General features: G+C 46.7%; 1 protein-coding gene across 8 annotated transcripts in view; it reads left to right on the top strand.

The window, feature by feature from the left end:
* LOC8052141 (paired box protein Pax-5) overlaps positions 1-13,646 on the top strand; it is a 220,945-nt gene that overhangs the window by 146,186 nt on the left and 61,113 nt on the right. For all 8 annotated transcript variants that reach the window (XM_042292454.1, XM_042292457.1, XM_042292452.1 and 5 more), the window contains one exon: positions 9,635-9,800. In XM_042292454.1, the coding sequence (XP_042148388.1) occupies positions 9,635-9,800 (166 nt within the window). The remainder of the gene's footprint in view (positions 1-9,634; positions 9,801-13,646) is intronic.

Raw genomic sequence — 13,646 nt, 5'->3', positions numbered from 1 at the left:
CCATACACCACGTCACCCCCATGGAGCAATTCGAAACACTCTGCATCTAGGCACATTAGGACGAACGTGAAGGCACAGGGCTCTCGTCCTCACAGCGCCGAAACTAACCGCGGTGTCTCCAGGAGCTGCCCTTTACACCCGCTCCCCCCTCCCACTCATCGTCGTATTTTGGCGGCGTCATTTTTATGGAGGCGAGCGATCTGCGGTCTCGATAAGGGCCCACCCAGGGTCTCGCAGCGAGCATCCTCTGAACGGCGGCCCGGTCTTTCCGCGCGGGACACAGGACCCTCGTTTGTGCTGCTCGTGGTGGATGGCTTTCTCTCGTGCGCCGCCGCCACCGCCGACGGCGCTTTGGAAGGTTTAAATTTGTAAAACGGGAGAGTGCGCGCAAGGAGTTCTACTCGAGGAAAGGCGGAGGTGGAGGGCCGAGAAATAAATTGAGATTCTCGGGGTTGGAAGGACGAAAAGCCCGCGGGATGCGCGCCCGCGAACGAGAGAGCGGTTTGCATGATAGGTCCGCCGCTCGCTACCGCCGCTGGATTGCGGTGCTTGCTATATTTACGTGCGTAGGACCGGTGGCAACGGCGGCGGGGCTGTGAAGTGCGCGAGTCAGAGACGCCAAGGGCAACGAAGGCCTCGTTGGTTCTGAGACGCGCGGGGGAGAGGGAGGTGTTACGACGTCGGCGGAATATTCTTCTCGCGGTCTCAGAACCTGGGCAGACGCGAGGAGCAAGCACGAAGAAACGGTAAACCAACACGCTATCGTGCTTGTTCCTCTGTCGAGACCCTTCTGTCTGCGTTTTCACTATCCTGTCCAATACGTAGCCCAGGCTTGAACCATTTAACATTAACGGTAATGGTGCCCATACACGACGTATTGGCAAACGTTCTAGACTTCGAGAGTAAACTTTTATTTCAAGTACTGCGTGACCAATACCACACGTGTGATTTTTTTTTTCGCGTGGTCTAATTTTCGAAAATCTAGTACGTGTTAAAATATTTTTTTCGCGGCCGCAAAAGGTATTTAAGTGCTAACATATCTCCTTATCCGTCAAGAGCCTATGCGTAGTTCGTGTGCGTTATTAGTGGTTTTCTTCGTGAGATGAAGTCATACAAGCGCGATTAGGTCATATTGGTTCATGGTCCAGCACAAGAAATGAGAGAAGGGCTAATGACATAATGCACGGGGACCTGATTCAAAGCAACGACTTGTCTTTCGGCGCTGTTGGCACTTCAAGCGCGCTTTCTTTTCGAGCCAAGTCATTAGCGAAATAGTTCTGTGGAAGCGGATGAGGGTGTCACGTTTCACTTCCTTTGCATGCCTCGCTTTGGTGCTTGGAGCTTTCACAAGATCAAGCACTCATTTATAGCATGTGCAAGCTCAAAAGAAAGAAAAAGAGAGAGAGAAAAAAGCTGAGTTGGCAGCACGCACGCACGAACTCAGGATAAAGGAATATTTACGAGCACATCTTGCCCGCCCTGGAAGATTCCACGGGATTGGATATGCACTGGCTAAATTTCTTACCTACAGCTGAGACACCAGGCGCCCATTGAGGCTGACTAACTTCCGGTTGTATAACATACACAGCGTTATTATTATTTCATTAATATTATTATTTATAGTAATTATTATTATTATTATTTAATCTTTAAAAGCCGGTGTTCCACAGAGCTCGGTTTTTTCATCTTTGTTATTCAATATCTACGTCAATGACATGTCTACTTCAGGCTTGAACTGTACCCTTTATCAATACGCAGATGACTCTCTTCTGTTAACGAGTCATCTTGCTTACTCAAGGGCAACGAAAATGCTCCAGGTCTGTTCCCTCGATTCAATGGATTGGTTCTCTCATAATCTTATCAATATCAATATCTCAAAAACAAAGCTAGTATGTTTTTACAATCCCCTGAAAGCTGTTAACCTAAATATTCCTTTCTTCCTACACACGTCACATTTATGTCGCGTGCCATAGCCCTCCTATTCTTTTCTCAAACAGTGTGAAATATCTAGGTGTTAGTTTTGGTTCTGATCTTTTCTGAAATTCACACCTTACAAAACAGTGTTCTAAGTTAATGTGTGTTTCTTGGTTAATATATAACATCAAAACATTTGTGCCATTTAACCTTTGAAAACTCATAGTCCACTCTTTAACATACGGTAGTCTCTGCTTTTGCACGACAATTTTTGGAAAATGCTCTGGATTGTGGCAGGCCAAGAAAAATAACATTTTAAAAGGAACGTTTCGTAATGTTTAATATTAAGCATTTACTTCCTGTCTGAATATGCTTCACATACTATCTATGCCAAACTTTCAATCTCTGTTTGTGGAAACGGTAGCACTTGGTCACTACTGGAATATTGACTTCAAAGCACTTCGATTGAATGTGCGGCAGCTAAGAATGGTTTCGCGGTTCCTTATTCCCATGTGTTACACCCGTTATGGAAGGAACCTGGAGTCTCTCTATGTTTCTTAAAGTTTTAATTCCTTACCCTTCTAGTTTTCCTGACGTCACTTCCAGAAAAAAAGTTTAGGAAAGTACTTCGCCATCTGCCATTCACGGATGATTATTTGGTGTATTTATTTGCAGTTGTATTTTTGTCTGATTCTTTTTTTGCGTTGTTAGTACAAGGATACTAGGTACATGCAGTCTTCAGACAGAACTTTGTGTGTGTGTTTTCTGTGATATAATTTAAAGGGGATAGTGTCAATTACTAGTCTGTTCTTCCTTTTTTAAAGCCGGTAATTTTGTGGTTTTTTTCTTTTTTTTTTTGTCTCTTCAAATATGCATGAGAGCCTCAGACTTCCTCTGGAACTGCCTTGCAACGTGAAACTTTTTGAAATGACATTAAGTGGAGGTAACTGAGAAGGCCTAATTTGTATTGTATATTTAGTTCTATTTTATTTTTGAAAAAAAAGGGGGGGGGGGTGTATTTGGAGCCGGAAGCTTCAGCCGGAAGTGTTGTAAAGACGGACGAACTTTAAAAGTTTTTTTTTCTTAATTTTATGTTTGGCGTGTGTATGTGTGATACTTATTTTGATATTTCTGCGATCTCGGATTTGCCCTACAAGCCCCTGAAGGCTTTGACGAACCTGCGTTGTGCCGGTGATATGCTCCTCTTTCTCAAATAAATTATTATTATCATTATTATTATTATGAGTAGTAGTAGTAGTAGTAGTATTGCCAACCCATAACTCGGATGAAGTCATTCATATAATTTTTAAAATGACAATATATCCTTGCTAAGCAATAATATAATAAAACATTTCGCAACCGCATGTAGAAGTTGCAAAAGAGAAAAAAAAAAGACGGGAAGGGGTTAAAGAGAAATATAGCATTTATTCTGGTTATATATAGGATTGGTAGCCAGAAATTGGTCTTATCCAATGAAGCAAAGGGTATAAATATAATATTTCGTTTTGAGCTTTCCTAATGCGTTCGTTTTGGTTGCGATCACAATAATCCGGTTTGGCTAATGATTAAATGCATATGAAGATAAAAATGTCGTCGTGCGTACATTGTTTATAGAGATTAAAAGCGTACAATTTATTATTCACTTCTGTTTTATCCCGCAAAAAAATAAAAAATAAAATAACTCGTTTTTATTACGATGTACTAAATATAGCATGATACCGACGAATCAAATGTGGCTCCGCGCAAAGTCATTTGACAACAAACCGCAACAACTCTGTTGAATGCACAGTGAATCACTTACGTCTACACAGCCTCACCGCTCCCCATAGGAATCAGCACCGCGCGCGCATTATGAAGCCGTTCGTCTGCTTTCCCTCCCGCTCGTGGCGAGCCAGCTTACGCAAACACGCATTACCCGACCCAGACGAAACACCTCCAGCTCCTAATCCTCGACACTCCGGCGTAGTAACAAACGCGCACTCGAGTCGAGAAAATTCCCCAGTGTGGAAACAGGGAGGTTATTAATTTGCGAGGCACATAGTAAGGGAGCCCCACTTCGCCACGTAGCGGTGATAGCTCGGCGCTCGGGGACATGCCTGCAGGCACTACGCATGCGCCGAGAAACAGAGGGAGAGGAGGAGACGAGAGTGCGCAGGGACCTCAGAATGCCGAGCTCTGGTTTGAATGGTTAATGGGTATAGACCTAAAATTATCAGCCTTTTCTTTTTTGTTGTTTTGTTCCCATTGCACTCGTCGAACGCGTTACAACGCAGAACGCCGGCGTCCGGTGTTCGACCCTCGCATTCCAACGCGTTTGACGAGTGCAGCGGATGATAGGAGAGCCACGTGACTGGCGCCCCGCTGCGGCCAGACGCAGAAACACACTTTTCCCGAGCGAACAAGGGTGTTTCGGGTTCTCGCCGCCGCAAAAACTGCGCGCTGACGTTCAGGTTCCCCGAGAAATGGTTCTTTGATGCTCTGTGCTCAGATCCTCGCGCTCCAAATTTGCGACCGGGTGGTACTCTATGGCTCCGTCGTCGAACGGCCAGGCTTTGTGAGTACCATAGAGGAGGCTATGGCCTTAGTTTCCCGGCGCATACTCCCGTTAGCCCCTAAGCTGACAGTGTATAGTGTGTGCTACGCACCTACCGGACCAATCAACCAGCTCACATTCATCGCCTGACCTTACTCTCTGCGCATGGGTATTGGCGGGAGGCGTGATCACGTGGTTAAATATCCAGGCACGATAGGTCTAGCGAGCACACGTACCTTCCATCGCGATGTCAGCCTAGGAGTGAACAGATTATGTCCTATACATACTCTGTTCACCCCTTAGTAGACATTGCGGTGGAAGCTACGCTATTAGAAAAAAATGGTCTATATATTCTTTGAATAAGGGAGGAACGATCTTGTAGCATATGTTCCCGCAGAAAGGGATGAACGTTCGTCTATGAAAAAAAGGGGAGCAAAGTTCCTCCCTCGTCTGCATCTCTTTGTGGCGTCTCCGAAATGCGCGAATCGAGCTCAATAAAGCTTAGCGAGGACTCTACAACTATTTTCGCTCATTACACGGAAGGCTGCCGCGATTCAATCGAAAATTGACATCGTTTTCGAACAAGCAAATACCCAGGGCTACTGGCGGTCCCCCAGTGCCTGCAAGCAGATATCGCAAGAAAAGCAGTCAGCTGCTTCGCACCCATCTAAACAAATGAATGTCTTCAAAACCAGAAAAGCAGCAATGAAGAAACGTGCTTTTTACAAATTGTATTAATTCCCGAAGCCTGCTTCCCGCGCCCGTAAGGAAACTTACGTTTCGAACGCAGTCACTCAGTCTTACCATTGTGATTACTGCGATGTTAAACGGAGACTACTGAAACATGGCCACTTCGCACACTTCACGTCTTGCCTTTGCTATTCCTCGAGCCACAATTCCTTCGTCAGCACCGCACGTCACGGAGCAGTGGTAAATCATTTGCGAAACCAAAAGCCGCCCTCGAAAGAGCTTATTCCAGGCTGCCCATTTGGCTTATCGTCGTACGGTGACCAGAAAATACCTATCGCGAAGCGTGAAAGAAGACCAGAAGCATCATCTGAACGTATTCAATAAGCGCATACACATGCACAGGCCACACAAATATCAACATGAACGCACACTACACTGACTATTAATTTCGAAAACTGCGCTTCCGTTTTTGATACCCGCCGTTTTGAAGGTTCGAATTTCTTTGATGATTACCTAAGAAACACATAATGTTCCCAGTATGTTTATCTCTTCTCAGTGATGTAATTCCTCAGAAGATATTTGCAACGGCCAAGGGGATGAATCTTTTGGTCCACAAACTAAACGTTCATGCCGTAATTATTTGCGACAGCCGATAAAACAACCCGCTCAATTGCTGTTCCTTAGAGCCATATGTTCGCGTCCCCGCAAAAAGAACGTCGTAGAATAACACTAGGGACGTCAGTTTTTTTTTTTGTCATAGCATTTGTTTTTGCTTTGGTTTGTTTGTGTGTGGCTGCATCGATCGTCTCGAATTATCCTTTGTAATTGAAGTATTCATTAAGCGGGAAGCAGCGCTTCAAGAGCAGAGCAAATCGCCATTCTGCGAACATGAATGCGGTCCAAGCCGCGATTTGCGACAGGTGTTGTGCGCCGCTGGCTACGCCTTGGTGAGTTCGTAAACGAGCTTCTAGGCCACAAGCCGACTGTTGACTAAACACTATCCGGCTATATCAGAAAATAAATTATCCCAGATCCACATCGTTTTTTTTTTTTTTTTTTTATTAAACTTAATATGTGAAGCTATAAATATACGTACTTTCCGTCCGTCACATTTCAAGCCTGTTCAGTCCTTCTCCGAGAGTGAAATCGCTCTTGAGGGAGGGGGGGGGGGGGGGGGGGAACAAAACGACATTGCAGGCGGAGGCTACATAGGAGCTACGGCTTAGACCAGCGTTCCAAGATGACCCGAATGTCGATCGATTGCACGTAATCGCCCAAGCGGTCTCTTAAACTCCTTTATGTAAAGCAGAATGTCGACCTGCGACGGTACAGGTCGTCTCATTTTGCTGTTACACCACTGGTACGCGAAACGTATGGAGACATCATTGGCGAGTCGACGATTTCAGTCTTCGTTCACAAAACGCAACACTTCCACGGCAATGTCGGTAACACGCTGAAATACAAAACCGCGGCGATCGTCCCTGGCACTCGGGTTGCGGAGTTGCGGAGACGGTCACCCTAGCCAAGTGTACGCAGCACTGCTGGCACTGGTCCGGAACTTCGCCGTCTCTAACGGCTTAGTTTGCTCGTTTGACAAAATTAGTGGCAAAAACTTCGGTGCAACCAGGAGGTTGCGCGTGTTTGGTCTGCAAGGCTGAATTACGGGCGGCCTTCGGTGTCGATAACGCCGAATCAGCTACACGGCGTTTATTGAACAACGCGTGCGACGTGACAAAAAAAAAATTAACCTGAAGGTAGATGACTTGGGAGGGCGGAACTTTCCTCCCATCTACCTGGAGAAGGAATGAAGAAAAAACGTCTCGTTTCACTTTGCGATGGACGCAGCGGACACCATGAGCCATCGGAGCCAGTACATTGCCGCGTGAGCGTCATCTGATTCTCCAGAGGAGCCATGGCCTGCTAATATACAGACAAAGTCAGGCAAATCGCCACAAGAAGCGGCCGCAGAAATGGAAAAGGTGGAGCGGCAGACAACGAATAAGAGGAGAGCCACGTGACTGGCGCCCCGCTGCGGCGAGACGCCGAAACACACTTCTCCCGAGCGAACAAGCGTGTTTCGGGTCCTCACCGCTGTAAAAGCTGTGCGCTGACGTCCAGGTTCCCCGAGAAATGGTTATTTGATGCTCTGTGCTACCAGATCCTCGCGCTCCACATGTGCGACCGAGCACTCTATGGCTCCGTCGTCGAACTGCCAGGCTTTGTGAGTATAGAGGAGGCTACGAAGGAGCGCAACGACGCGCGTTGCGCGCAGTCACGCTATATGCTTGCAGCGCTATAGATTGCGTATCATGGCTCCTGCTGCGGGCCGTCGTAAGGTCGGTACGGAGGATAGGCGAAAGGGGGTTCTCTCTGACTGTGGCTTTGCGTACCTCCCGGGTTTCGTAAACCTCCAGGCGGGGACCAGACTGCATTGCGAAGCGCGTTGAAGGAAGGCGTCGTCGAGAAAAATCTGGCGGTGATGTAAGGAACTGAGGCAGCGTTGAGATTGCGGCTCCTTCTTGGCAATGTCTGACGAATTACAGTAGTGGCCTTCGTAGTCAAAGTCTTTCTGTCCGCATAGAAATTAGTCAATTGTGTTATTTTTGTTGGGTGAGTGGGCCACGTACAATGCATTGTTCATGCGTGGTTGCCTGCATTCAACTTTATGTTGCCGTCAACCGAGGACAGGCGAAACAAAAAAAAAAAAAAAAAAGGGTTGCCATGTGACTCTTTGACCACAAAAAAACGGTGAAACAGGGGGAAGCTAAAATATTTTTCTTTCATTTTCATTAAAGTCAAAGTTGAACAGTTTATCTCAGCTTATAAAGCTGTACGGACAATGGAGTTTTCCGTCTCTGGAAATCAAAGGATGCACAAAAATTATTTCGTATTTTGTTTTGGTTTCTTTGGGTCATTAGATACGATAGTTCCGAATTCTGTTTTTAAATCAACTTTAAGGCTGAGTTTTAAAGTTCAATTAACGTCTTCATGGCTAGATATTAACCGAAGGGGGGAAAATGTTTTGTTCTATTTTTAAACACGAAAAGAAACAAGAGGGCGTTTCATTCTAATACTTGTGAGGTTAGCTTTTTTTTTTATCAGAAACCTTTTAAGTGTATACAAAGATTTATTTTTGAAATTTTTTGTACAAGATTTGGCTACCTTTGTGTTTTGTAGAGGCGGAAAGGTTATCTAATAACACACGAACATAAAAAAACGAGACAAAACAATATACAGGGAACACGGGCACGGTTCGGCGGTCCTTGGTCTTGTGTTTGTTCCTTTTTTATGTCTTTTTTTTTTTTTTACTAAGTTTTTCTCAACTATTTTTGCACTATGAGGTCGATAAAAAATAAAAACTCCGTAAGAGTCGATTAGTTCCTCATTAGGGAGCTGCGCAACACCAATCTATTTTACGATTTTATGTCACTCTTTAGTGAAGAGAACGAAACACGAATAACATTTATGGAGCCCGCGAATAGTAACTAGGCAACCAAGCCGCAACAATGTCTATTCATATACCTGATTTCCACGAGCAGTAAGTCCGCGTCTGCGAGGACTTCTTCGTCTTTGTCGTCTGAACTTTATACATAGTTTGCGAGGTTCCTTAAATGTTGCCTACACGTGGCAATTTAATAGCAACTCACATAGCGGTAGAATATTTTGGTAGCTCCAGAGGTAAATTCTCCCCGAGAAGATACAAGGAGGATAGGAGCGGCAGTTGGCGCCACACAGTTTCTTGCGGTTTAGACTGGAATGTCTCATTTGGCTCTAGTGCCAAGACTCGCGCTTAATTATTTGCTACATTCGTCGTCTTGCTCGTGCAAGTAAAAAAAAAAGCGAAGTAAACGTTGAATGTTTAGGCAGCCACAGGGCGACCTGCCTTTGAGGTATGACAAAACTGGCTAACAATAGATCTGTATCACCAATACAGTGCGAATTATATTATAGGGTATTTAACGTGCATATATTTAAGGGTAGTAATTACTTGACCGTTAGCCGGCACGGGTTGAACGACTTGTTTACACTTTATTACAATCTGTAAAAAAATTAACGACTTTACTTTGTGTCATAAAGCCTTTTTTTTGCTTTTTTTTTTACTTACGATTAGAAAAAAGAAATATCTGTATCTTTGTTCAAGGTTTTTAGATTTGTTGAGAACGTTAAACGTAGCAGAATCATGAAAAAAAAATATTTTGTTCTGTGCTGTTGACCAAGGTTCGTCAAGAGCTTATGACTAAAACCACAGCTGGACGTATGTGGTGCATAAATAACATTACAGAATAGTAAAACCCATGTCCCAAGTAACGCAAGATATCCTTCTACTTTCAATGTTTATGGCCTTTTAAATAACCACGTGCATTAAATTCGATGAGCAACAGATCTTGAAGCGTCAAGGACAGCGCGGAGTCGTGCCGATAAAAGCGCAACTCTTCGTTGTTACACACCATCAGCAACGTGGCTGTCTCTCAAGACGTGTTTGATTCTCTGTCGCAGGTCATGGTGGCGTGAACCAGCTGGGCGGAGTGTTCGTGAACGGGCGTCCGTTGCCGGACGTGGTGCGGCAGCGGATCGTGGAACTGGCTCACCAAGGGGTCAGACCATGCGACATCAGCCGACAGCTGAGGGTCTCCCACGGCTGCGTCTCCAAGATCCTCGGAAGGTGGGCGCCACATCTTTCATATCGTTCCAGATGACGGGTGTCGTCCGCGTGAATTATGTTTTGTATGTTACTTAAAAGTTCGAAGCGCAATTAAAATTAATTTCGGTTAATCTCCCCCGATATAGTTTTGCTGGAGGACAATAAACAAACTCAGGAATATAATCTTGGACGCAATCATAGGGTCGTCGGAAGGGACATAATGCGACCTAAAACGTGGGCCACGTCACTGTGTTAAACCATGCGAGCGTTCGAACTTCAACCAGCCCCACCACGCGTGTCAAGTCTTCTGTCTGCTCTCTGTTAAAATTGTTATCATTGCGACGTTGCAACGTCTTAACTGCATTGTTCACTTTGAATATTCGTTTCTTAACTCCTTTAATATAGGAGTGGACAACAATCGCAGAGCATCAGTGCCATAAACGATGGTTACACACAATCATCTGAAGTAACCTTCAAGTCAAATTTAAGGCATCGTAATTAATCGTAATTTAAAGGGTCGTTCCGCAGATCACAAGTTCTACTCAAATAAAATATCAAATTAAGAAGCCAAATTCAAGAAGCGTCCGCGAAATTACGTCTACGTAGCTTTCACAGAGAAGGCCCCATATGTGCGACCGCCGCTCGCAGATGTTCACCCGACACCGCTTAATCCAATCTGGTTCGGTGTTACGCCGCCAAGTTCGCAAGACTGCACACTGCCCCCACCCCAAGCGCAACCTTTTCGAAATGAACGAAACGCTCCAACGAACCCCTCCCGATAGAACAGTGCCAATAAGAGCGAGCGAGCGCACGCAGCACCTAGCCGAACACGAGGAGGAGGACTGGCAAACTCCTTCCGCGCCGGCACCCGCGAACAAGCTGACCACGCGCCCACGTCCCCCCGCACCAAGGAAATTTACTGCGCTTCCCCGGAAAACGCTACCGAAATGACATAACTTCTGGGTAATTTAGCGCGGGAACAATAGGCGCACCCGACGGACAGACGCAACTTACTGCCCGTCCTGCAGTGCGCCCCGGGGAACGCCAGTACTGCCGCAACCCCGGCGAGCGCAAACGCGTTACTACACCCCGCGCCCGAAACGCAGTCAGCCAGTCAGCGTGGCATTCAAGCCCCACCCTTAACCCCGGATTCAAGCAGGGAGAAGCAACACTTGCAGCCTCCCCCCCCCCCCCTTACACACACACAACTATTTCCCTCGCATATATACATAATGCAAACACATATAGAGACACCAGCGCCAAAAACAACAGGGACAAAAGCGGCGACGACAAAAAGCCAGCCGGCCAAGAGTCCGGATAGGGGAAGGGGGGGCGATCCTCGCGGTGGGCCTTTATATGAGCCCCAGATGACATCAGCGGCGGTTCAGCGGTGTGCGTAATAATGACATCAGCAGCGCCACCCGACAACCGTCTGTCTTAATCTGACTTTAAAATGGACCTCGGCCGGGGGTCGCCTCTCTTTCCGAACCGGGAGGGAGGGAGGGGGGGACGAAGAGCGAGTTCTCCGAGGGAGCCCGTGGCCAGAACAACGACTTGATGGATGCCGTTCGAGCGCCCACTCTGCGCGTTCGACAAAAGCGTCCCGTTGCAGCGTAATGATCTCGTGAAAGACCGGCTCGACTTAATTGTGGCTCTCTCCCCTCCCCCCTTCCGCCAAACCCCGCGTTTTCCGGCCGCCCCTGTTTTCGAAGTTAGCGGCCAGATGGTAGTGCGCGCTACTACGACGCGAGCCCCGACGACCCGCTAAGGGTGGGGGCGAACCTTGGGTTGGGATCCCGCTTCGCCGCGCGAAGGGTCGTCGTAACTGCCTCCGTCAAGCGGTTAACGCGAGAGCGTGTGCGTGAGTGCGTGAGTGCGAGCGTGTCGTCCCCCGATAAAGTCGAGAATGTGCTCGTGATGTCCGATTGTCGGTCAAACGAGCGGTCAACTCGTTTACGAGGAGCGGTCTCTGAGAGGGTTCGATTGAAAAGGGGTGCTTAGGCGCGCAGCTGTTCGAAGAGGACGCACCATCACGATGGGGAGGGTCCGGCTTGCAGCGGAAGAGATGGCTGATTTGTTTCACTGTGAGTTTAATGGCTGGTCTGGACGGTTTGAAAGGATCAGTGTATCGGAGTTCAAGAATCCATTTTAGCGGTCTTTGACATATGTAACACACATTCACGCTGTTTAGAATGCGTATTTGCATACGCGGGTTAGCTTCCGCACGTATCAACGCCGACGATTTCGTGTAGAGGGCACGACACAGTTAGCACGAACAAGTGACCGTTTGTTCTTCCTCTTTTTTTTAAAATTAAAATACAGTGATCAGAATCATTCTTTCGGTGGAAAGCGCTCGTTCGGAGTACCAACTAAAGCGCGAAAGATTGTCACTCATCAATGCCCATCCGTGTAAAACGTGGAAAAACGCCGATGACATATGTTCGTGCTAACTGTCTGACCGGCAGTGTACTAAAGGAAGGCACTATAGATATATATATATATAAGAAAAAGAAACTAGTGAAACATTTTATTTGTTAGCTGAAAATGGCGCTCCAAGGCATAATGAATTTTTACTAAACTCCGGAATACGTTAGAAGGTTTCTCAAGGTAGCGAACTGTGGGTGTTATGATATCTAACTTCTCACCTTGCATTTATCTCTCCTTTCTCTTCATTGTTATCTTTTTATATTTAAGAGTAGACTACGTTTCAGCGAAAAAGGTTACCAAAAAACGGAATACAAACTTAAAAATAAAAATAAGAACAAGTACGCGTTAAGAGATTCCGGGAGGTGCTCTGGCTCGTGCGGTCAGGTCACGTCGCATGCAGTTCCTGTCTTCACGACCACATTTCAATAGGCTTTCTTCTCCGGAGTGTTCGCGCGCGATTTGAGCTCCAGGAAACTCGCGGGGAGGAGGATCCGCGCGTATTAATTAGACGAGTCCGGGCTAGAGACCGTCGGGTAATTTAGAAAGCGCGGCCGAGGTGCCGGGGATGAGATGGCGGAGGGGGCGAAAAGGACACGGGGAGAGCGATCTCGATCGATAGCTAATTTGAAATCTGCCGGCACGGGGCTCCGCAGGTTTGGAGCCCACGTGTTACAAATCGGGCACCTCCGGCCGACGCGCCCGGTCGCCTGTTCGAACCGACTCACATTCTCCCGTCCCCCCCAACATTCACCTCTCGCAATACTCGCGTCACAATGGACAGCAGAGGACGCCATGAACCCACGAAGCATATCACATGACGCGGGAGCGTCCCATCACCTTTGAGAGGTGACAAAGAAGCGACGCGCGGGGCACCTCGTCACGTGATACTTTCACGGAGTTTGATTGGCTGGGATGGCTCGTAGGATCCGCTGTGGTCCATCGTGTGGGGAACGGAGTGTATGACTTCTCGTATAGGTCGCACTGGTGGGAAGCTTTCGTATAGCCCCGAGAACCTCGTCTTTGTAATATTTTTTTTTTTTTTTTGTTACGGGGGAGAGTTACGCAACCCTGCATTCTTCTTTTTGATTAGGGCTCCGGGGTGAGCGTGTGGGCGTTCAACAAGCTGCGTAATTTATATAGGCGTATCCTCGGTGGAAATTTATACGACGAGCTGCGGTTGTTCTCGCAACAATGAAACGCGGGACGTGAGTGGTTATGACCACACATATAGGTTCGTGATTTTTTATTTTTTTTTATTTTTGTGATTTCGGACGTTATCCTAATGTGACGCTTTCACCATTACCAACAAGAACAGCAACGGTAACACTTTAAAGTTAACCGAAATGATGCAAAGAAAAACTCTAAATCACCGCAACAGATTTTTTAAAAAAAGAATCTTGACACGCCGTAGCAATTGTTTGTTAATAGAAAAAAACTGAG

This window comes from Ixodes scapularis, unplaced genomic scaffold (genome assembly GCF_016920785.2).
Source record: "Ixodes scapularis isolate PalLabHiFi unplaced genomic scaffold, ASM1692078v2 PGA_scaffold3__209_contigs__length_174095766, whole genome shotgun sequence".
In the NCBI taxonomy this organism is placed as follows: Eukaryota; Metazoa; Arthropoda; class Arachnida; order Ixodida; family Ixodidae; genus Ixodes; species Ixodes scapularis.
The sequence above is the reverse complement of the archived record's forward strand: the minus strand, read 5'-3'. Positions and strand labels throughout refer to the sequence as shown.